The 25,633-nt window shown below is 35.9% G+C and overlaps 1 protein-coding gene across 2 annotated transcripts in view; it reads right to left on the reverse strand.

The window, feature by feature from the left end:
• The window catches only part of LOC111047148 (WD repeat-containing protein 18), a 132,490-nt gene that overhangs the window by 64,522 nt on the left and 42,335 nt on the right, over positions 1–25,633 (reverse strand). For both annotated transcript variants that reach the window (XM_039438569.1, XM_039438562.1), the window contains exons 2-3: positions 16,538–16,816; positions 929–1,198 (exon numbers count right to left, since the gene is read on the reverse strand). In XM_039438569.1, coding sequence (XP_039294503.1) covers positions 929–1,198; positions 16,538–16,816 — 549 coding nt within the window. The remainder of the gene's footprint in view (positions 1–928; positions 1,199–16,537; positions 16,817–25,633) is intronic.

The following is a 25,633-nucleotide window of genomic DNA, read 5'->3' on the forward strand; positions in this document are numbered from 1 at the left end:
ACATGTTCATCATGCATGTTTTTTCAACAGCGAGATAAACAACCAATAAAAATAAATAAACCACTAGAGAATAAAAAATAAAATGATAAAAAAATCAACCTCAAAGAGTGAAGTGGAGAAAAAATCGAAAATACAAAAACCTAACCTCAAAAAATGTTTCGCCTTTCGCTGTGGTAACACAATAATGTATGAAGACATGTGTATATACACACATGCATGTCCTATCGTTAGTGACCAGTCGAAGATAACCACGCCGCTTGTGCATATTGGATTTGACTGACCAGTTGTGGTTGGGTTGTAGGAGCACCAAGTTTTTATGAAATATGGGCCTAAACGTAAGATCAATCACATTATTAAATCGATTTATTGATTGAGAATCGATAATTTCTTAATTATTCATATATTTGTTAATACAATATGACAAATCATATGAATATGATCAGGAAAGAACAACAGGCATAGCCCAAAACTATTCTGTTCCCAAATTTTGATATATAATAACATGAAAATAGGTTATGTTCTTACTGTGGAAAGTTGAAGTTGGATTTCTGTCCAAAAATATATATGAGATGAAAATTTTGAATTTAGAATGATGAAAACACCAAATTATAGTCAAATATTGCACTTAATATCACCGCACTTTGAATAAATCAAGTTATTATCTGGTTACTTTTCCAAGACCACACCAGTATGAGGAGCAAGAAAGATTCCTTTTTCTGCTAAATAGTTGTCACGTCACCATTTCTTGCTAGTTTAGCTCGACTGAGAAAAGAATAACTGTTTGCACTTCTTTGAATATCAGCATATTCAATATATAAACAGATATAACAAAGAATCAACATATCAACATGATCAACACATTCAAGACGCACAGCTCAAAGGCATTTTCTAGTTGAGAAACTATTCGAAAAACAAATTGATTTATTACCCTGCAGGTTCCATCAGCAGACACCGATGCAAGCCTGGCATTGGTGTGAATTCCTCCAATGGCGATATCAGTAATAGGCAGCTTGTGATCACAGAACGTGTGCTCTGGTTCGGGACGCTCATCTCGAGTGACAATTCGAGCAATATTCCAAACAGTGACCAGCCCATCATCACCTCCACACACAACATGACTGCCGTCCGAGCTCCAGCCAATCACAGTTATCGGTTGGAAGTGGCGAATGCCTGTGCCCATCAAAAAACCCGAGCAAACCTGTAAAACCAAATTCATTTATAACTGATCAAACTACAACAGTACAGCGCTCTGTATCCAAGCTCTTTAATCATTATCCTATAATATCAAGCGAGCAATTTCTGGTTATATGTTTGTATGTCACCGGATCTCGAAAACGGCTCTAAAGATTCTCACGAAATTTGGAACAAAGTAGATTTATGATATAAAAATTCGATTGCAGTAGGTCTTATCCCTGGGACTGGGATAACTCGCTGAAGTACATTAAAAGTATATTCATCCTTGGAAAAACAGATGAAAATTTCGTCTGACAATAATGGAAGTGAGTGAGCGAGTGCGTGTGTGGGAGTGAAACAAAATAATGCCTCAGCTGTTGGAACTATTTGCATTCAATCCGCTAATCTTACGAGAAATATCCGGCAAGAAATTAATCGACATGATCAACATATTATAATTTCCTCTTCCGTTATAAGTGTTCTATGCTTTTGCACTCCAGAGCGAAGCTCTATCGGTCCCCCGATATTTGCGTATTACTTGTTGAAGCCTGACTGCCAGGCAATTGTATAAATCAAGCTGGATTTCTACTTATGTGTCCGAATGATTCCCATCAGTCTACGTGTTCGGTACAGCAAGAATATTAGTTCTATGTTCTAATTGGATAACTCATACTTGTTGGCAGTAGTACTTTATCATTATCTCATCGTTAACAAACGATTTGGTAACAGTTCGGAGTTAGAAAAGGATACATAGCTATCTGCTTTGTCTAAAGGAGCGTACAAGCTTGAGAGACACGAACACGCTCATTTCACTTCTCATCAGCTGTTGCTTTTCTCACTATATCTGTATTTGAACAAAAACAGTAAGATACAGATAAATATAAAAAGCACTGCATTAGCTGATGAAAAGTAAAATGCACGTGTTCGTGGCGCTTAAAGATAAACTTCCGATGTCGACCGCGACCGGGTCGGGCTCGAACAAAATGTTAAATCATGGGAGCATTTTCGTTTACAAAAAACGTAACCTAAACATAACCATAAACATAACCTATTTCTATCCAAATTTGGGAAAGGAACAGTTTTAGACTTCAAGCCTGTTGTACCTTTTCCAATCATTCATAGTTGAGATCATAAATAAATAAAATAAAACTCTCCATTTTCAAATTTACAACATATTAAACTTTCCAAATAAACATACGGTATTAAAAAACGAACATAACATTTATTAAAAGATTACGGTAACATTAAACTAACATAACATTCATGAGAAACATCTTATTCTAAAAGTAAGACAAATAGAAATAAAAATGAACTATTTCAATTCAATTCAAGTTTTATTTATTCAAACTCAAAATATTCACAATCAGAATCAATAAGAAAAACAAAAACACACAGCTCAGTAAGATAAAAAATAATTAATGGAAGATTAATAAAACAAAATACTGGTATGTTTTATTAGAAATACGGTAAATTTGTGAATTGGAATAAAAAATACTACCTGCTGGAAGTATACAATACTCCACGTTTGCAAGCAGGAATGAATATCACTTCAACTAATTTTAAATGCATGAATAAAAGGAGAAAGAAAAATAAAAGAGAAAAGAGAAAGAAAAGACTAGCAACCATTCACTCTCACATTCACTCACCTTGCACACTTTCCAATAACAGCTCATCTTACTAATGCTTATTGCAAGCCACCAAAATTACATTTAAACTACGAAATAACATTAAATAAGGATTCTAAATGGTCAGGCATAAGACCTCTGAGCCATCTAAGAATTCTTTTTTGAAAACAAGTTGATTTTGAACCCTCTTGATTTCAATTGGGATGTTATTAAAAAACTTGGGGCCAAGAAATACAAACGATTTCTGGAAACAAGTGGTATACGATTTGGGAAGTCTCAGTAAATCAGCTGTCACTCTCCTAGTTCGATAGCTGGGAACATCCCTGAACAACGTATGACCACCGTTTCTAGACATTACCAAGAACATATACAGGACCTTAAACACATACATATATCTAAGGCCCGATTTCACCAAACACCAAACCAACAGTTTAACGAAATGAAATCTGCTGTTTGGCCGTAAACGACAGAATCGAATTTCACCACACTCGTATAGGGTCACTCAACGCTCCATACTTAGAACAATACTCATTAATAGCCTATATTTAATGACATAATTTGTAACATAGAAGGTACTCATAAAGCAGGATTTCTTTTTGCTGATGATTTTAATCTCAAAGTTAGTTGTAAATCCAAAACAGGAGTACAAAATTTTCTAGATGATAGTTCTGTACTCCTTAATGATTCATGTGATTAATGAAATCTCTCATTGAACCTAGAAAAAACTCTAATATTATGTCCACTTACAATAGAAATTCAATCACCTATTCAGAAATAGGAATAATATCAGAGCTCAAAAGCTCAGGATCACTACTTTGCAAAAAAATCTTGTGCATACATCTGTCTTTAAGTACGGTATACATTGCAGCCTAAATTTTATATAGCATACCGTACAGGAATTTTATGTGATTGACTAGACCAAATATTTGCAGGCTAGTACTATTATGTATTATCTAGTACCTATTATTGACGTTTGTAAATGCATTGTTAACAATGTCTTTAATAATGAAGATTCTTATTCGTATTGAATGTTAGAACAACAAACTACGAGAGCACAACGAAGTTTTTAGGTTATAAAAATGACGTCAAGTGGGTTCACTGCCTTCACAATACCCCATGTATTTGGTTGCCATGGAGAAAATTGTAATGTGAAATTTTCAGTTCAATATTATTATCAACATTTTTATAGTTTTTGCTTTTTAAATGTGATTTTGTGTTTGAAAATAGTTTTCTTGATTTTAAAATTTACAAAATAGTAACTCAGGAAGTGAAAGTGCAAATTTTTATTGAGAAAAATGAAGAACCCAAGACATAACCTATAAACTTGAGTGTTGATAGGAAATGACATTGGGTAATACGGCAAGGCAGAACATCCGAAAGGATCTCTCTGCCGATAAAAGCCATAAGAGTAAATAAATAAATAAACAATACCCCAAAACGACGGTTTCGGAATCTTTGGTCAGTTTGTGCTGGTGAAATCCGTCAGCATTCAAAACTTCTGTTCAGCGAGGAACCACAGTTTCGAAACCGGCGGTTTCAGAAACTTTGGTGAAATTGGGCCTAAGAGGTAAACATCCAAGGCACTGAAATAGAGGAAAAGAATGTTCATATCTACCCTTTCTATTTACAACACGGACTATCGATTTCTGCACCGTTATCAATGGCTTCAATTGACAAATATAGGTGAAGCCCCAACAATTAATACCTCAACATATTTTTGGGTCAACAAATGCAAAATATAACTGCCTAAGAACATTTAAAGGGAGAAATTTATTTAAGAAATAGAATTTTCGCAGGACGAGTAACAGATAGTGTTTTATGATAGATATATGCTGAGACCAGTTTAGCTTTTTATCAACAATCACACCTAAATATTTAATGGCATTGGTCTCACCAACGACCTCACAGTCACAGTCATTCCGATCACAGGCACCATGAAACTTCAGTGCAGAAGGCAGTGTCCATGGTGTTGTTAATGTGAACAATATATATTTTGTTTTTGTAAGATTTAGCTGTATTCAGCTGATAGTGCCTGAACCAGAGTAATAGCTTATCCAAATCATCCTGCATCATTCTCTCTAAGTTGGGGCCAACCAGTCCACAATATGCCAAGGCAGTGTCATCTGCAAAGGACACAGGCATACCATTGAACTCACACGAATAGAGATCATTTATAAAGATGAGAAACAAGACTGGTCCAAGGACGGAGCCCTGTGGTACAGCACAGTCCACTCCCTGAACCTCACTCTTCACTCTCCCAATAGCTACATATTGCTGTCTGTGCTTCAAATATGAAGAGAACCAATCCAGAACAATGCCTCTGATACCAGCCTTAGATAATTTATTCAACAAGATTGAATGGTTAACCGTGTCAAATGCCTTTCTGATGTCCAAAAACAGTCCTGCAACACAGCGCGCTGGCCTGAAGTTGAAGCCACAGAAAACAACCGACATGAATCTTTCAAGAGCCATTTCTGTATTCATGCGTTCACGAAAGCCAAACTGTTTATTATAGAAAAAGTTATATGAGTTGAGGAAATTGAGAAGTCTTCTTTTCACTATCTTTTCCAATATCTTTGAGAAGACAGACAGCAGAGATATAGGTCTATAATTGTTCAACTTAAATCTAGAACCGGATTCGTAGATTGGCACCACTCTTGCTAGCTTCATCCCAGAAGGAAATATTTCTGTAGATAGACTGCAATTGAAAATACCAACTAGAATGGGAACAATGGTCAGAGCAACATCCTTCAAAATTCTAGAAGATATAAGATCATCTCCAGAAGAAGTACCATTTTCTAATTGTTTTATGTAAATTAACAGTTCATCATAGGTAACAGCTTCAAAAAACATAGACGCTTGATGGTTTCTTTCCTTGAAGGTGTTATGATAGTCATTTTCATCATCAGCTGCACCATAAGTAGCTAAAACGTCTCTGCCAATGTTAACAAAAAAATCATTGAATAGATTTGCTATTGTTTTTGGATCCGTTACAATTTCATTCCTGTGTTCTATTTTTAATTCATCATGAGATCTAGTTTTTCTCGGATTTCCACACAGTTTATTTAGAACTAGCTATTTTCAATTCATCATGAGATCTAGTTTTTCTCGGATTTCCACACAGTTTATTTAGAACTAGCTATTTTTTCCGAGGGGGCATTTGATCTAATGTAGAATAATACTTTTGTTTTTCAATTTTAATCCATTTTTCTATTTTCTAGAATAAGTTTTTAAATTATTTTTTATCCTTAGCTTTTCAGGGTTTGCTTTCATTTTTTTATAATTTATCGCGCGAGTGGATTGCTGCACATAGACCATCAGTTATCCATGGTTTAAGCTTCTTTAAATTTGTTGAATTTATTCGAGATTCGACTCTCACTTTTGAACACGCAATGTAATTTTAAAAGACTTCAAGAAATTTATCAAATTTATAGTTCACATCATTACTGAATAAAACATCACCCCAATCATGGGACAGCAGGAAATTATTCCGTTTATCAAAATCTATTTTATATTTATCTTGACAAGAGTTCCTCAAGTTATTCTCTAAGTTAGCTGGAATTGTCAATGAAACAGCTCTATGATCGCCAATTAAATCCTCAATAACTGCGCATTTTACAAAATAAGAAAAATTTCGAGATGAATAAATACGTGATCAATGCAGGATGATGTGGTCTCAGTCACTCTGGTAGGTATATCTATTATTGATTCGAAGCCGTAATAGCTAAGTATTTCTAAATAATCTTCAACTTTGTTATCACCAGACCCCAAAATGTTGATATTGACGTCACCTATTATAACAGTGTCACAGACAGAAGGAACGTTTAAAATAGAATCAGGACTAGTAAGAAATCTATCGCATTCAAAGCCATGCCATCGATAAAGCACAATGAGACTGAATTTGTAGTTTGATAAGGTGCAATGAAGAGATAAAGAATATTCGCGCCCTCCACCCTACATTCCATCACACTGCAGTTGAAACCAACTAATTCAGTGGAATAATAAACAACCAAGCCAGTGGCTCTCGTGAAAGAAGAAACACTTGAACATGATTCATAGCCATCAATAAAATACTGGGACACCTGCTCATCTGTATCCAACCACACCTCAGTCAGTGCTATTATCGCTGGCCTCACTTTCCAGCAGTTAATATATGTAACAAACTTATCAAAATTGCTGCTAATCCCTTGAATGTTTTGATGAAGGATCGTAAAATTATGACTTGATGAAATATGTGAATCATTAACTTCATCAACAGAGCTCAATAGAACACAAATATTTTCATCCTCCATCATAATTGATAGGAAATAATATACAAAATTTTATATTAATGATTAGGTGGCATACACACAATTAGAAAAAGAGATAGAAAAGAGCATATATAGGAAGAAAACGAAAATGAAAGATAAAAAAGATACCAAGGTATAGAAAAATAGAGAAATTGATTCTCCTCAACTAGCGTGTAGGAACCCACAATAAAATGTAGATATATTAACATATCATTCATAGATTATCATAGTAATTCAACTCACTATTATTAATTACAGATTAAGAATATAAATTCAAATTAAAAAATAATGCACTATATGTAGTAATGAACAAAACTACTAGAAAGGACCTAAAATGACTAATTCGCATGGAGAAACATCACATAAAAAACACGATACTGCTTTGATAACGTTGAGAACAATAATAATAAAATTAAAAATTATAAGTTACACCATCTATCTAGTGATATCGTAATCCATTTGCCTATTTAATTATAATAAATTTATTTATAAGACCTATTTGCCTAGTTATGATATCATAAGATTCACCACTGAATTGGCGTTAAAGTTTTCTTTCACTTGTAATCAGCACACAGACTAAGGTGTTGTGTTAAATTTATTATTAGAATAAAACTCAGTTGAAAAGTATTTTTGTCAATATACGATCGGAATCAGAGAATGACCATAAGATGCAATGTATACATTTTATCATTTAGAAAGGGATCGAGAGGTGATAAGCATATAATATATATATATATATTATATATATATATATATATATATATATATATATATATATATTCAAAATCAATAATACCTAAAATGAAACTCTCATGTTTATGATTAAAATCCTTAGAACAGCAACAACCTGAATTAGAGTTAAAGAAACAAATATACGAAAACCAATGAAAAAATAATGATAACAGAAACACCTCCTCCTCCTCGAGGACTTTAAGCAACTATAGTTCAAACTACAGATTTACAAATAAATGAACCAACAAAGATCTAAGATCTATTTGCAAAATAACTTATATGAAAAGAATATCATAGTCTTAATGGAAGGAAAAATAAATAACATTCAGAAATGTTCTTACTCACAGTTAAAATCATTTTCAGTACACTCAAACTACTTTATCCTTGACTAAGCTTTTCCAAAGAGGCCTCTCGCACTATTTTCTTGGCTGGGGACGCAGCATCCCTCCTAACGAAAATTTTTCCACTCTTGACCCAAACAAACTCCAGTTTTCCCCTTTTCTTCAACTCTTTAGCCTTTCCAAGAAGCTGATTGTTGTAAGGAGACAGATGATCGTTGATGTACACAGAAGATCCAGGGAGCCCCAAACCAAGATCGATTGCATTAATGTCTTTTTTTCTTTTTCGCTGCTTCAAGCCACGAAAACTTTACTCTTCTTGCAACAAATTTAACGATGATATTACTACCACCCCTAGCGTTTGGCACTCTATGAGCTATAGCAATGTCCTCCTGTTTAAATGAGACCCCGATCAACTTAGCAACAGCCCCCAATATTTCATGTTTTCCTTTTCAGTTCGTGGTAAACCCCCAATTTCTAAGTTTTCAATCCTCGACCTCTGCTGTAGAAAATTTACTTCCTCTCGTAGCTGGGAATTGCTTTTTTCAAGCTCTGCAATGGCCGTTTCCAACTTTATATACTTCTCATCGTGATCTGTAGAGTTTTTCAAATTTTAATTTTGTTTCTTCACTGGACTTTTTCAAAGAATCGACGTCAGTTTTAAGTGCAACAATCTTAGGCTCAAACAAATTGATAAGCTCAGTACGCAGTTAGAGTCCAATATTTTATTCAACTTTTTATTTTATTATACTAGTATTATCAGGACCGTGAATACACTCATCACACTTCCAGGCTGACCTTGCTTGAGAATTCATCTTTTTAACTTATCAATTGTTCCAAGTCTAGTACAACTCGCGTGAAACAGACCCGCACATTTATTACACTTGATGCTTTCTCCAGCATTAGCAAAACTTGAATTACATTTACAGCAGTCAGCCATATTAACAGTTAATATAAGGGAGCATGCACACTACAAGAACGAAAAATAATTTAATTGTTATCAATCTACTCACGTAATTAATAAAGTGGGTCCAACACACAAGAAGAAGAAAATCAGTATTTATGCATGTTTACGCGAACAAACAGAATTGAAATAGAAACGAAAGTAAGAAAGTAACTTCCACTTTATCTACTAACAGATAACGGAGCTACGAAAAGAACGACCACTCTCATTGGCTTCTCGATAAACACTGATTAACTAGTAAACTAGTATTCAAGGTTCAACAAGACTAAGTCCAGGTTGCACAAAAGTCGGTTAAATTTTAATCGTGATTGTATTCACAATAACCAATCAGAGAAGCCTTTTTGAAAATAGATTTTGATGAAATTTAACCAGTTTTTGTAAAACCAGCCCTTATATTAGTTAAATCCACTTACTGAACACATTGAAAAAACTTACATTAGGTATCGGTACTTATTTAATCAAACTTTCTACTCACTAAACACATATTTGAAAAAATGTCGAAAGCCAACGTTTTTCTGACTAAAAAAGGAAATAATTTTCTTTAGCATATTATTTTATTGAAATTGTGACACAAATTTCATGTTTATCATTATATAATATTAATATGTCAACTGAAAACCTCCTTTCAGAGATTGTAGGAATAAAAATAAATCAAACACTATCAAAATAGTGATGTGTATTATATATGTCATTATATATAATTATGTTATATTGTATATGTTATACATATCATTATATATGTATCACTATAATTATATGTTATACATTATATATATATTATATTTGTCATTTTTATATATGTGATTATATGTGTCATATATAAAAATAGAAAATTGGTAAAATAACTCATTTAAAAAAATAATATGAAATATCAAGTGACAGAAAAATTATTTTCTTCATTTTAGTTGGCAGAAAAAGCATTAGGTTTAAAAAAAATCGGTATAGGCCTATATATATTTATTCATTAAAGTAATTTTTCAGGGATTTCCCAACCTTAAACCCCTCACTACTATAAAATCCACCTGGCCGTGAAAGTCGACTAACATTTTGTGGCAGTGGCTGAATTTGATCGTGTATTAATTGGTTTTTGATGTTTTTTTTCAAATGAGAGTCTCTTTCAAGAGATTGTGTAAGCAACACGATACCAGAGTAATTTTTCCACATAAAATTCTTGTTTGACACTGATAATCGTTTGGAAAACTCGAAAAATCTGGCACAGAAGTCCAAAGGCATTTTCGGCTACTCGGTGAGCTCTCGATAGGTGAAAATTGAATTGGGCCTTTGCTGCGGTAGCTTCTACCGCAGATCGAGTATAGGGCTTCATTGAATGCTGTTTCAACTTCCGAATAGGGAAGGTTCGTGTTGGCAGGAAATAAATTCCCATTCAGAATTTCCTTGCCCATGTTGGATTTGTTAAAAATCCCACTATCAACTTCTTTACCGTAAGACCCCACATCAACTGTCAAAAATTTGCAATCTGCATCCACTAATAGTAATTAAAACAAAAAAATATCCTTTGTAGTTATAGAATGGAGATCCATCGGGGCACCGCATCCTGATGTGTTTGTCATCATTAGCATCGCAACAGTTTGGGAAGCCCCAGATGTTGTAGAATTCTTATACATTTTTAAGGAAGTTTTTTTTATTTGGCTGAGGCAAGTAGATTTGAAATAAATGCTCACTTAGTATATTGAGCATTTCACGAATAATAATGCTAACATGCTGATTAAATAGTTATCTCAGTTTTTGTTGAATAAAGCCTAAGTTCACATCAGAATTGGGTACTCCTTTATTACAATAACTAGTAACATTACCAAATGCAACTAGCGAAGAATACTAATATAACTAACTAACAATGAATATAATAGAACTATTAACACAATAACACATTGAAACTCCCATGAGGATTAACTTTGAAATCTCCGCCAATGCCTAGCACAATCTGAGAAGAACCCTGACTGTCATTGATAAATCATTGCCAACAATGCCTTCTCGTTATGCGCTGGATTAGCTGCTACTGCCATCTTTTGTAGAACTGAAGAACCAGTTGTAATGGAAGGCTCGAGCAAGACCTACAAGAGCTACAGGCCCATCTCAATTGTTCCAGTTCTGGCAAACATTTTTGAGGTGTGCATGAAGAAGCAACTGGTACACTATATAAGTGAAAGAAGAGAGCTATTTACAAATGCCCAGAATGGTTTCAGGCATGGAAAGTCAACGTTTACTGCTTTATCACAGCTAGTTGCTATAATCAAACTATTTTGAGGTGGGTGACTCAGTGTCTGTTGCACTGGCGGACACAGGCTTTTCAGTCTCTGTCGCACGATATTCTCAAGAAACTGGCTACTTATGGAGTGCGCGGTCCAGTCCTTGCCACCTTCAGAACCTACCTAACTGACAGGAGGCAGGTTCTCACCCTTCATGGAGCGAACTCAGATCCACTACGGGTTCGTCATGGAGTGCCACAAGGTTCAGTGATATGTCCTGTTCTGTTCCTGGTGATGGTAAATGACCTTGGATTTATGGGCAACATCCTCATGATTGCTGATAATGCCATTACTTTCGCAAGGGGTAGAGCACCAGACTTTTTCAAGAGTTCGGCAGCAGATATTTTTGACCAAGTCAAGCAGTGGTTCGCTATCAACGAGCTTATGCTTAATGAAAGCAAAATCCATAAGACAACATGCACTCTTGGCAACATAATGATCTCGCAGAAGTGAAGCTACTGGGTTTTACACTGGATACTAAACTTGGAGTAGTCACATTTACAGCATCTGTCTGAGACTTGCCAGAATTATAAACTAAGACGTTTGAAGCCATTAATCTACAGGAAGCATCTGGTGGAGGTGTATTTTGCTATGTTTCACTACGGACTTCAGTTGTGGGAACATGCACCAGGCTGTAAAGATGTACTGCTCCAGCAGAAGAAAGCTCTAAGGATCCTGGACTCGGCGGGCTACTTGAACCACTGTCGACACATCTTTATTAAGCTGAGAATTCTCACGTTATCTTCTTCTATATAAAAGCGAAATGGCACTCACTCACTGACTGACTGACTCACTCACTCGCAGAACTAAAAATCTACCGGACCAAAATCGTTCAAATTTGGTAGGTATGTTCAGTTGGCCCTTTAGAGGCGCACTAAGAAATCTTTTGGCAATATATTAACTCTAAGGGTGGTTTTTGAGGGTTTAAAGTCGTCTTTTAGCATGTATACAGCGTCTGTATAATAAGTAACCGGACTGAGCTCAGGAAATTTTTTATGGGCAAAATATGTACAATTTTTCATTAGATATCTTCAAAGTAGTGCCTATTGGAGTAGATAACACGCTGATACCGGATTTTCAAATCCCTGAACGCTCCCTGGAAGTCGGCAATCTCTATGCTGTCTAGAGCCCTCGTCGTAGCACGTTGAACGTTTTCCAGAGTCACGACCCGCATCCCCTTAAGTTGTCTCTTGATCTTGGGGAACAAAAATAAGTCCGGTGGTGCCATATCCGGGCTGTAAGGAGTATGTGGCAACGTTACCCTCCACTGTCTGGTGACGTGGAGGCAGGTGTGCGACGGAGCATTGTCGTGATGGAGGATCCACGAATCGGCAATCCCCGGACGGACTCGATGAACCCGGGCGGTTAGTCGACGGAGCACCTCTCTGTAGTACTGGTCATTCACAAAGAATGTGGATCCTCCATCACGACAATGCTCCGTCGCACACCTGCCTCCACGTCACCAGACAGTGGAGGGTAACGTTGCCACATACTCCTTACAGCCCGGATATGGCACCACCGGACTTATTTTTGTTCCCCAAGATCAAGAGACAACTTAAGGGGATGCGGGTCGTGACTCTGGAAAACGTTCAACGTGCTACGACGAGGGCTCTAGACAGCATTGGGGTTGCCGACTTCCAGGAAACGTTCAGGGATTTGAAAATCCGGTATCAGCGTGCTATCGACTCCAATAGGCACTACTTTGAAGATATCTAATGAAAAATTGTACATATTTTGCCAATAAAGAATTTCCTGAGCTCAGTCCGGTTACTTATTATACAGACTATGTATTCTTCTTCTTATTCTCTTAATTATAATTGAAAAATGTCCATACCATTATGTTAATATAGAACTATAATCTAGAGAGAGTACATCTTTGAAACAGTTGTTGTTAACTGGTAACTAAATTAATAACTTTGTCAGGTTGGCATTAAGTTGAGTTGACTTTGTTAGTTTGGCACCAAGTTGAAGATTGAAATGCATTTATCGCGGAAAAATTGATTTGGTACTGATACTTCAATCAGAGCTATTCCTGGGAATATTATATTACTAGCCGTCAGGCTCGCTTCGCTCGCCATATCCGTTTAGCCAGACGTTTAGTCTGGACCCTCGACAGGATCGTCCTAACATATGATAAAAATGCTCAAATGAAAAATGCAGGCGAGCGAAGCGAGCCTGCTGATCTCATTCTTGGACGATCCAGCCGGGGGTCCAGGGGGCGGAGCCCCCTGGCTAGACGGATACGGCGAGCGAAGCGAGCCTGACGGCTAGTTCAATCAATAAATCTTGCTCTCCCTGTTGCACGCAAAAGATTATTTTCACTCACAGACAAGAAAAGGAGGCAAGCATTCCAACAACACCAAAGGAAAAGTGAAAATAGACATCTCTCCTTAATCCAAGCTGAGTAAGGAGAAGGATTGTTTTCTGATACTAGCCCTTGTGCCGAGCACTGTTTTTAATTCAGACCTTTTCCCAAGTTATAATAGTAAAATTAATACGCAAAAGACTGAAGCCATTATTGTGAGTGAGTTAGCGAAATTGTTTTCTCTCTCTATGATGAACGGCCATGACTTCGCGTTTCCCAGGATAGATATTTGGAAATTGTGTCTCCGAGTCGTCGAGGAATGTAGATTATGGAATTATCTCTCAAACTTAGCCTCCCTGTCGCGACATAGAGTGCGATAAGGAGTAATATAGCAAGATATTACAATTATAACAAAGCACTGATTTGGCAGTTACTCTGAGGTCCTAAGGCTCTAGAAGCCACGCAACGATTGGTCAAATTGATTCCCTGTCGCCCTATAGGAAACCTGTTTCTAAATACAGTGATGGGGGGTTTCCCCAGCCGAGAAACCAGATTACGTTTTGGAGGACAATTTGCTAAGAGCACTACGAGAGTGGAGATGTAGTCGATTTGTTTCGCCCTTTTTGGGCAAGTTTATAATCTTATTAGTTAATGTGGGAGTTAGTTTTATTTTTTTAAAGTTTAAATTTTCTAGTAGTGCCATGTCCTGAAAAGTTTAATTGTGTTTCTTCATCTTGCACGAATAATCATTTCTTCAAATAATCGCTAAGGTACGTAAAATAAGGTTAAAATATAATTTAGGGAATTTAATTAATTGAAACTTCCATCAGAGTATTGTATCAAACAAGCCTGTTATTGTTCAAGTTAATAATATAGATTGAGAATAGTCCTTTTGATTTTATAAAAAATCAATTTATTAAAAATCAAGATGGAAGATAATTATAATTTTTTCTAGAGAAGTATAGAAAGTCGAGAAGAAAGTTTTCAGTTATGTTACATTTGAGTTATTGTTCCTGTAGAGAATTGCTGAAATTCAGGATGATAGTCTTTTAATTGGAATGTAATTTTTAATAGTATGTTAATTTTGCGACTTGCTAAAGTTTTATATTTTTCTGAATGTATTTTCTCATGGCGTTAAGGCTTTTAACTGAACGCTAATTTATTAAATTCTACCATAACTTTTGAAGTATTTGTGTTGTGAAGGGAGATCCATTAATTTTGATACAAATAATCAGTAGTTTAAAGGTGAAAATCTATATGAAATGAGGATTCAAATAGAATGAGAAAATTTATATAATCTGTAATCAATAAATAATGTTTTAGCTTTTGATGAATTGTAGGAAGAGTTAGAAATTAATGTTGTAATACATTTATTTACAGCGGTTCATGTGTGAAACCAAACCAACTTCATGTACCACCCCTTTGGTTCCGCAACTTTATGTAACACCGCTTCAAGACACTCGTTCAGATGACAGGTCTAGGGACGTAAGATGTCGCCGTCAAGCCAAATTCAACCGGTAAAAGTTCACCGCCAAAAACAAGGTACTGTTACCTCGACGATAAAGCAACGTACAGACCAACGAAAGTGTAGTTTATTGAAACAAAAAGTTCATTCAAGAATGTCAATCAAAACTGGGGATTCGAAATTTATGAAATGGGTATATGGGTTATTATCGACGAAAATTGGGTTCAACGGGCTTTTCTTTCTTGAGTTTTTGCATTGAAATTAATTTGTTATTTTATGACTGATTGGTTTTGTGACGTATTGCTATCTATATGAGGGATAGTAATGCGCCCCCAAATCAGATGAAGAATGTCAACAAAGTAACATGAAATTGTTGTTTCCTTTGTCCGATTTTAGTTGCCAATGTTTATTGAAGTTGTTTGTATTTTTCAATTATTTCAAATTGTAGTGTTAGTTTATAGTAGAAACCTATTAAATCAGGCATGGCAAGATTAATTGAAGTTTTCTTGACTAGCCCGTTCACCTGCATGAATTGAGTATAGGCTCAGGTATTTTCTAGATGTGTCGGTCTATTTCCAAATTATCTTTTTTATTACCTTCTAAAAGGCCAGGCACACACCCTAAGGATTTAAAACGCCTTACCTGACAGGGTAAAGAACTTGGACGACAGGTTCTTTAGGACAAAAAGTAAGATCTGGTTAGTGGAGTTTCCATTTTACTCATTGCAGGAATACTTTGAGGCCAATAGAAACGTCAGCTAAACGTCAATTGATAAATGTGATGCCCACAAGCAAGGCCATCTTGATAGAGTTGAATATTTACTATCTTTACATGTTCCATATTTATATGTTTGACGAAGTTAACAAACTTAAAGAAGAGTATATTATTGACATAGTTTATATGTCAACCCTACGACAAGGACCAAGTCAGGTTCACTTCCAGAGACACAATCCAGTTCTCTGGTCATGACTAAGTTATAGAATAAATAAATTTATAGGTAAAATAGATTATATAGCAACAAGTCTGCAGCAAAAGTGTGAAGTTTTAGTGATAAATCTTGAAGAACCCAATATATAACCTATAAAATTGAATGTAGATAGGAAATGACATTGGGTGATACGGCAAGAACATCCAAAAGGATCTCTCTGCCGATAAAAGTCATAGAAATAATTAAAAAACTGCAGCTTGAGAGCCACACCTATAGGGTCTCAATACAGGTGACCCTCAACCACATTATCACCAAGACTGAATCTCAAAGTTCGTTCTCTGTATACAACACCAAGAAGTTAGTAATCATTAATAGACAAGTAATCATCGACGACAGACAAATCATCATTTGAGAAAGAACTGAATACATGTTAGTACTGGGATCAACTTACCTGATAGATATTGATTTTCTCTTGGACAGCTACAGCGATGTAAGCAGCATCGGGACTCGGCGCCAACGCAGACACATGACCAGTGCAGAGCAGCCTGGGAGCATGCAGCGGCTTTTGACTGTTGACCGGCCACACTGTGAGCACTGGCTTCAGTTGCTGAGCTGCCATCACATAGTCGGAGCCCAGCAGTGACAGGGTGCGACTCTTCAGGGTCCCACCTTCCTTGAATGTCATCACTTCAGTGCCAGTTTCAGGATCCCATACATGAACGGATACAATCTAGAAATAAAAAAATAATGATTAAAATAAATAAGAAATGAATAGAACTTGATACGTACTAAAACTTCTTGGAATTATATATAACTTGTCACTTCATTTTTTGCTGATTTCTTACATCAAGGCTTATAAGCAGGAATGAGCTCCACGCCATGAAGACTTCAACACTTCCATCAGAAAGTGTTTGGCATAAGTGAAAGCTTATGCTATCTTTTCTCTATGGTGTTCATTTGAGAGCACATGCCAATTAACTGAATTTAAATAGATAATTTATTATTATCTATTTATTAATAATTTATTATTATCAATTAATTTCCCTAACTTTAATAATTAGAAACAACTAATACCTAAGAAATCAGAATTATTTGTGCTATTTACATTTTCTAGAAATACAGTCTAAATTCAAGCTATTGGGATCATAACTTAATCATTACATTAATCTCTTTTCAATTCAATTAAATATATCTGAAATATTTTTTGTTAGAGTGATTTCAATTTGTTCCTTAATTTCTTTTAGATTAAATAGGCTAACAGATTTTCAATGTGAGTTTATCAATATTTTTGAATGTGATTTTTATAAAAATTCTTCTTCTTAGTTCCTTTGGCTCCTTGATGAGCATAGGGCATCCGAAAATGGTATGTCATGAGTGGGCGTTCTTGTCTGCGTGATCCCTGGGGGTTCCAGCTCAATGCAGCCTTCTCAATCGCACCATCTTCTTTTCTCAATGTGTGCTCAATCCATCTCCATTTTCTCCTTTTTAGTTCCTCTAGGATTATACATTGATTTGCTAACTGCCAGAGATTATCATTGGTGATTTCCTCTGGCCAGTAGATGCACATTATGCGACGTAAACATCGATTTAAGCTCTACAGCTGCCCTACAATTCGCCCAGTGATCTTCCATGTTTCACATCCGTATAAAAGCACTGATTTCACGTAAAATCTGAATTTTTGTTGCTCTAGATATATTTCTATTTTTCCATACTTTGTTCAATTGGATGGAGGCACAATTGGTTTCTCTAATTCAGCTTCCAACATCTTCATCAGTGCCTCCTGTCTAGGTCACTGCACTCCCCAAATAAACAAAGGTGTCTACAGTCTGGATGCGAGTACCACCTACTTCAAACTGCCTAACTGTTGCTGCATTTGATCTACTTTCCTTTGTCTTTTTCATATTAATACAGAGACCTGCTTCTGCAGCTTCTTTTTCTAGCCTAAGCAGTTTCTCTTCCATGTCTCTGGAGCGCTGGACTAATAGGCAAATATCGTCAGCACAGACCAGGTCTTCCAGCCTCTGTATTAAATCCCACTGCAGTCCACTCCTTTCCCTGCCTGCACATTCTTCATGACACGGTCCAATACCAGCAGGAACAATGTTGGATGTTGGTGACAGCACGCAACCCTGACGAGCACCTGACTTTATTAGGAATGGCTGGGTAATCGTTTCTTCATGCAGTACCTGGCATCCATAGCCCTCATATTCATTCAAAGCCCTCATTTTCTCCAGCATTCTATTAAAAAAATTTGAATGAAATAATACAAGAGAAATCGAAATTATTTATGCTATATCAAAATGTTATAGAAAGATACCTATGAAATCGAAATTATTATGCTATATATCAACATTTTATAGAAAGATAAGCTGAATTTAAGCTTATAAGCTCATAACTCAATAATATTACATTAATCTCTTTTCAATTCAATATAATATATTATCTAAAATAATATTTTTAGAGTAATTTCAATTTGTTACTTAATTTCTTCTAGATTAAATAACTGATTTTAACTCGAATTTATCAATATTTTAAAATTTCTAATTTCCTTATTTCTTAGGTAATTTTATAAAAATCTCACCCAAGAAATCGAAATTATTAATAAATTTTAAGCTATAGGCCAAAAAATCATTTTCTAATAAGATAAACTGAATATAAGTCTTTGGGCTCATAACACAATCATTACATTAATATTTTCATCAAATCAAATAGCTTTTTATTCACAAAAACATAAAACAAATTTATAAAATTCATTTACACATTTAAAAGTGAATACTCTCCACAAAGACTTGATTGAGTCTATGAGTAGAGTGAGTTCTTTCAAGTTGATTGAGATTATGTTCTCAGCAAATCAAGAATATAAATTGCACACAATGAAATTCCATACTGGTTATTAGTATATAAAGACAAATATATAAATAGTAGCTAAAAAGCTATACTACCATTATAAATGGCAAATTCACCATGAGTTCAAGTACTGAATAAGAAGGCGGATTGATTCAGTTGCTCTGCAGCATCCATGCCAATTTCTAATAACCATCTAATCAAATGTTGCTTGTAGGTGTTAATGCTGTAATTTTCCTACTGTTTTAAATGATTGCGGGATCGTTTTTATACAATATAATTATGACAAATGTATTTACTATTATTTTTGAAGCAGCAGTTATGTAGGAGTCGGGGATGGGCAATACCAAAGTTAATTAGATTTCTTGAATTATGAGTATGAACTATATTATTGAAAATGAGGTGTTTGTTGTAGTATATGTGTAATTCATTAAAACTCCTATGTAAGGCTGTCTAATATTAAAAATTTGAAACTCTTGATAAGCAAGATTAGATGGGTAGCGATAGTCTCGCCTGAGACATGTTTTGATGATTGCTCGCTGTGCCACCGCCACCGGCTCCAAGGCAAACGAGAAGGCTCCACCCCAAGCTATGATACCATACATAAGAACTGACTGGATATATGCGTAGTACGCCACCCGCAGTTGATGTAAAGGGAGGACCTCTCTTAACTGTCTGAAGGCATATATCATTTTGCGCAGAACGCCAAGGTAACTGTACTGCTCCACTCGCTGCAATACCCCACAGTCACACGTAGTGGACTGATAGTCATCACATGAGTGGAGCCTGAGGATCTCCTGTACTGGGCTACTGTTTGATTTGAAATAAATAGGCAAATACTTAATAAATAGGCGCAAATACTTAGTTTTGTCATTCAGAGTAAGTTTGTTCTGATAGAGCCACTCCTGACACCAAAGAGATCCTTGGTAGCCTTAATGAAAGCATCTTCCCAGGTAGAATCCTACTTTAATTCAATATATCTAAAATAATGTTTGAGAGAGTACAGTAATTTCAATTTGTTCTTTAATTCCTTGTGAATCTAATAGCTGATTTTTAATGTGAATTATTATAGAACTTTAACTTTTTATATTTATCAATTTTATTGCAACGACTCCTGAGTTCTTTAGAAACAGTACAATTATTGTGAAAATAATACAAATAATACATTAATAATACGTGCTAGAATAGGTGTATCGCTGGATACTTGGATTATTCCTATTTCTAGAGGAGTGACCATGAGCTACTCCTTGTCCAACATACCTATCCAGATTCTCCCTAACATAAATTACACTGTGACAGAGATTGAAGGCAAGTTGGGATTCCAAGTAATTTGGAATGTTCCTTGCACTGGGCTCGCTTATAAAGCCCACATATCAACCTGACAGCTTTCCTCTGAATTCGGAAGAGTCTACCACTGTATGCTCTGGAACCCCAGAGTATAGTGCCATAATAAAGGTGTGGCTATAGATGAGCAAAGAACACCAACTTCAAAACATCCAAGTTGACACAGAATCTCAACTTTCTTATCAAATAGATACCCTTATTAAGCTTGCTGGAAGTGATGTAATATGCTGGGACCAATTCAGACAATATGAACAATAAATAATAAATAATTAAATAAATAAATTTTATTGTCATAAACCAGCATTGGTAATTGACAAAGTCACACATTATTCAAACAATAAAACGGTCTTTCAACAAGCCAATTAAATAGTATTTTTTTGAAATGAACAATGTTAGCACATTTGATCTCTGTAGGTAACTTATTATAGATCCTTAGTCCTATGCTGTCATAATGCTTCATGCTTGTGGATAGACGTTGATATAGTATATCAATTTGATGTTTATACCTTGTATCATGAGCATGAATTTTGCATCTTGTCTTCAAATTAGGTAAGTTTTTCATTGTATAAAGAGTTACATTGTAGATATACAAATTTATGATTGTCAATAGATTGTCAAAGTTTCTTGAAAAGAGGTCGACAGTGGCTCAGATAGTCTGCACCTGACAAAACTCTGACTGCTTTTTTTGCAATAATAATAATACTCTGTTCATGTGGCTGCTGTTCCCATACATTAAAATACCATAGGCAATTATGCTTTGAAAAAAGGCAAAGTATGAGTTCCTGAGATATTGTTCTGGAACTAAAGTTTTCAATTGTCTCAGTAAATAAATAACTCTAGCTAGCCTACCAGTAATGAAATTTATGTGGGGTTCCCACGTGAACTTGGGTCAAGCATTAATCCAAGGAACTTGATACTATTGCTGTTGTTTAATGTGTGATCTCTCTGGCTAAATGTCAGAAACTGAGTTTTGTCTTCATTTAATTTGAAGGCATTCGCTCTGAACCATTTGGAAGCTTCTATTAACGTATTAGCTGTCATATTCTTCAGTGTGTGTGCATCTAAGTGAGAATGAAGAAAAGTGGTGTCATCAGCGTAAAACACAGTCTTACTATTGACTGAGAGAGGGAGATCATTAATCATAATCACAAATAAGAGAGGTCCCAAAATTGATCCTTGGGGGACATCATACTTCACTCTGGCAAGATCTGACTTATTATTGCCCACACATACAACCTGTTTTCGTTCACTAAGGTAGGATATAAAAAGACTGAGACTCTTCCCAGTGATTCCATAAAATGCCAATTTATCCAGCAGGATATTGTGCTCCACGCAGTCAAATGCTTTGCTCAGGTCACAGAATGTGGACTTACTCTCAAATGATTCGATCACAAATTTTATCAGGGAATCAAAGGCGTCAGTGGTAGATCTTCCCTTCACAAAACCAAATTGATTTTCTGATAACACTTTAATATTCATCAAATATTCGTATACCTGTATGTACATGACAATCTCTAGCACTTTTGAAAACACTGGCACTACCTGAATAGGTCTAAAGCTAGACGGTTCTTCTTAAGAACCTTTCTTATAAACCGGAACGACCTTGGACATTTTTAACACATTAGGAAAAATACCTTTTGAAATGCAGATATTTATACATCGAGTCAGTGCTGGTACCACTTCACCTGCAATACTTTTAAGAAGGCAACTGGATAGGCCATAGAAATCCTCGCTTTTAGATGGCTTTTATATAAAAAAAGTAAATTCGTATGGCTTTTGTTGGTGGGGAGTCCCTTGCGGGAAGGTCCCACCGCCTGAATATATAATTTAAGCCGTCAATGGGCCTTACGACTGTCATACTTCAGCCGGGACCGACAGTTTAACGTGCCCATCGGATAACACTTTATATTATAAACCACTCTAGTGATAACTTCTTGACTGACTTCATGAAAACAAAAAGTGGCATTATGCTCTTTATCAGCACTTTCATTTAGCATTTCGATGGCTGATATGGATGGCTTCACTATCTTTTCATGGACATCATCAAACCGATCGTATGAAATATTCATTCAAAATATTTGGCATTGGAGTGGTGAAACCTTGAGCACATTCACTTGAAGATATCGTTTTGATTATTTGCCATGCTCTTCTGCAACTGTTATTCGAGGACTCAATAATTGAAACAATAGACTCTCTCTTGGCCTCATCTAATGACTTTTTGTACAGTGCTCTACATCTCTGATAAACAGTTTTAGCATGTTCGGTATTTACTTTTTTCAAGTTCTCATGAGAGATAGTTAATAAAATTTTCAACCTTCCAAGCTCAGGTGTATACCAGTCAGCCTTACGTTTGGTTCTCTTTCTATTCTTAACTAAGGATTCATTTTTCCTGCAGGTCATTTTGGGAATAGTCAAATTGAAATATTACAAAACCACATTTAGAAAGGATTCGAACATGACGCTGGCTTCTGGCTTATCCAAGACAGCCTTCCAGTCTACCAAAGTCAGAGCCTGGTTAAATTGTAACATCTTATCTATAGTGACAGGTCTTGTAGTAATTGTAACAAATTTGTTAATACTGGTCTTAATAGAGCAATCCGGTACACATATAATCACACAGTCATGATCTGAATATGGGAATTCCATGACACCTGAAATTGTCGTATCAGGATGAGTATTTGAAAAAACGTTATCAAGACATGCTTGATCTCTTGTAGGCAGAGTATTAAAAAGTCTAAGATTGAATTGTCTCAATAATTTTTTTAAATTGCATAAATGACAAGTTTGTTGATTGATATCAAAAGCTGAATTTAAGTCACCTCCAAATACAAGAGTATAGCCATTATAGCAACTTCTTGACATGTATATAAGAAGTTCCTCCAATTTATCTAGAAATAGTTTTGGATCTCCACAAGGTGATCTGTACAAAGATACAATAATAAGTTTATTGGCTTTAATAACGGTACAGGTGTACTCAAATTCACGTTCAATACGTGGGAAGTCCAAACATAATTCCCGACTTTGAGAGTTGAGATCCTGTCTTACAAAGATAGCAACTCCACCATTCTTATGTAATGATCTACAATAGCTACTAGTTACAATATAATCCTCCAATTTACTGAACTCAATCTCATCAGCATGGAGCCAGTGCTCACTTACAACGATGACATCAATTTCCTCATTCAATAGAAAATCATTTACAACATTTAATTTGCCCCTCAAACATTGAACATTTATGTAAGCAATCCTAACATGAGACTTTGTAACTTTCGTTGAAACTAATCCACACCCACTTGATCCTGTGTTAGTGAGTTTAAATCGTGCACAATACCAGTATCCGTCATAGAGTCTAGAAATGTTGAAGGACTGCGGGGAACGTTACGAGAGTTTCCGTCATCCCTCTGCACTGCGTCAAACGTAGTAACACAACCCGAATTAGGCTCTGATTGGAATGGAAGGTTCCTTGGTGTGTCAACAAGAAGCACAGAAGAAGCGGATTCCAGTGTTGTGGGAACGCGGGCTGCATCCACTCGCACCTGCACTCCATTCTTTGAAACCCCGATTATGTCGTCTCTTCTCGGAGACAGCTTAGCAAGACGAACCAGATGATTTGCAAGAATCACTTTCCCTTTCCGGTTGAGGTGAAGGCCATGTCTGGTAAAGTGTGATCTTCTGAGAAAATTGTTTACATCTTCGTAGCAAAGTCTAAGCTCTCCGTTATAATCACTTATCGCCTTGGACAGCATACAGTTGGAATGAAAGACACTACATTAAGTTCTATATCGTCGTAGCGATGAGGTGTACTGCAAACTGTAATTTGGGCCTTTGAGTTTAGTTCGAACAGTGATTGTATTCCTTGTAATGTTGTCAGTTGATAGGGTTCATCACGGTGACAATCATTTCCTCCAGCAAATAGGATAATGTGGTCTTCCTCGTTGAAATCTCTAACAAAATCGAGACCATCTCCAACTATGTGTTTGAAAAATCTCGAACTCATCCTCTAGATCTCTAAGATAACTGCTAAGTTCCCTTCCCTGACTAGATGAGTACTGTCAGCCTTCTTCTACCAATTATTGATGTAGTAGTTTTCCGTTTCTGTTTCTGAGTCGTCTTTGTCTGTTTCGCAGAACAGTGTTGGGTACCTGATAGAGATTGGTTGACCTCTGTTTCCATTTCGTACTCATCTTCATTGTTTGTGGAAAGCAACGTACATTTTTTTGGTATGATATAGACATTCTTCTGAGTATTTCTACTACGATTTTCACTCTTTCTCTCTATTAAATTTATTTTTTCAGCTTGAATTATGTCGATTATGGCACTTTTATTGAGCAGGTTTTCTTTTAATATCTTTTTATCGGCACCTAGAACATCAATTCAATAGACTTAAATAGACTAATTTCCGCCTCGGCCTCTTCCTCATCTGCATAATTTTCATCTCTTCTGTTTTTCGCCTCTTCCAACAGCTTAGTGATTGTAAGATTTTCTTCCGATAATTAAATTCAGATTCGTTTTTCTCAAATCAGCATTGTCAGATATAGAATTATCCAGTCTGTTCAAAACCTCTACAACATGAGGAATTACGTCGGCTATGGCATCGATTTGTCAGCAACAATTGCGAGTGACGTTCTGATATCTATGGGGAGCTCTATTACTAAATCGTTACAGAGTTCGTTCTTCAAATTACTTAGTTCTAAGTTACTTTCGGCTGGCATTTTTTCTCGTCTGCTGCGAGTCAATCTGAGTCTATTCATTTCAGAATGATTCAAAACTGCCTCTTTGTGTTGTTGCTGGGATACGTCATTCAACGGAAAATTGTTGTAATCAGCTGATAGATGCAGGCAAGCTACCGATATTAACAAAGGAAGATGATAGGAAAAGTGAACGCCAAGAGAGCGGTCAAGGCAGGACAGTATGGATGCTCCTGATAAGAGAAATGGAAGAGGAAGGGAGAGATATGGGGTGATAAAAAGGAGCACAGCAAAAGTCAATTCGATTTACTAGAACAAAACGGAACGCTGATAATTAACACAGCATAAGGACCAAGGCACAGACACCGCCGTAGTCAAAGATAAGATAGTGAGTGCAGAGCCAGACAACAACAGAATTGTAGAAATTATTCACTGTTTTTCAGGACTAGAATAATTTGAAAACACTATTATTAGGACTTATATGTGTGACTGAGAGCTTTGAGATAGTTCACGGTGAAGATGACAGCCAACTCTAGAATATGCACTCTTTGAAAATGGAAAATAACTTGAAAAACCTTACCAAACTTGAAATAAATTACGCAGCGTTTTGAGCACAAACTGTCACGGCAGACAGGGCGCCAGATATGGCCAGGGTGGAGCCTGATAGCTTC

The sequence above is a fragment of the Nilaparvata lugens genome, chromosome 1 (assembly GCF_014356525.2).
Source record: "Nilaparvata lugens isolate BPH chromosome 1, ASM1435652v1, whole genome shotgun sequence".
Taxonomy (NCBI): domain Eukaryota; kingdom Metazoa; phylum Arthropoda; class Insecta; order Hemiptera; family Delphacidae; genus Nilaparvata; species Nilaparvata lugens.